This window comes from Trypanosoma grayi (genome assembly GCF_000691245.1).
Source record: "Trypanosoma grayi strain ANR4 Tgr_2684_V1, whole genome shotgun sequence".
NCBI classification, from domain to species: Eukaryota; Euglenozoa; class Kinetoplastea; order Trypanosomatida; family Trypanosomatidae; genus Trypanosoma; species Trypanosoma grayi.
Genome location: NW_008828302.1, coordinates 1 through 385, shown reverse-complemented (window position 1 = coordinate 385; position 385 = coordinate 1). Strand labels below are relative to the sequence as shown.

Genomic DNA, 385 nt, shown 5'->3' with positions numbered 1-385 from the left:
CTGCGCCGACTCGTCCTCGTCGTTTTTCTGCGTCTTTGATGCCGCGTCGGTTGCGGTGGCACGGCAGATCGCCGAACGGTGCGTGTTGCTGCGCGCGGTGTACCTCCTCTTTGCTGCAGCCGCGACGGTTGAAGATCTCCTCGCCTGCCTCGGCAGCGCTGCGGAGGGGGCGGAGGGGGGGCCGTGGCTGCATGGGGTGAGCCACAGCCACCACCAGCAGCAGCAGGGGAAAGATGACGGGGATGAAGAGGTGTCGGTCAGCAGCGGTGGCGACTGTTCGCCACGGGTCGAGACGGTGGGGAGGCACTACACGGTGCAGGAGAAGGCGGAGCTGGCCGCCCGCATCAGCTGTGCGTTGGGGCTGCCGCCGCCGCCGCCGCCCGCC

At 69.4% G+C, this 385-nt stretch overlaps 1 protein-coding gene across 1 annotated transcript; it reads left to right on the top strand.

Annotated features, from left to right (window-relative positions):
- DQ04_26841000 (putative methyltransferase) lies at window positions 1–385 on the top strand (the record flags this gene model as incomplete). The annotated part of the gene is made up of 1 exon (XM_009318350.1): window positions 1–385. A coding segment is annotated over one exon (385 nt), but the record flags the coding sequence as incomplete, so codon positions are not given.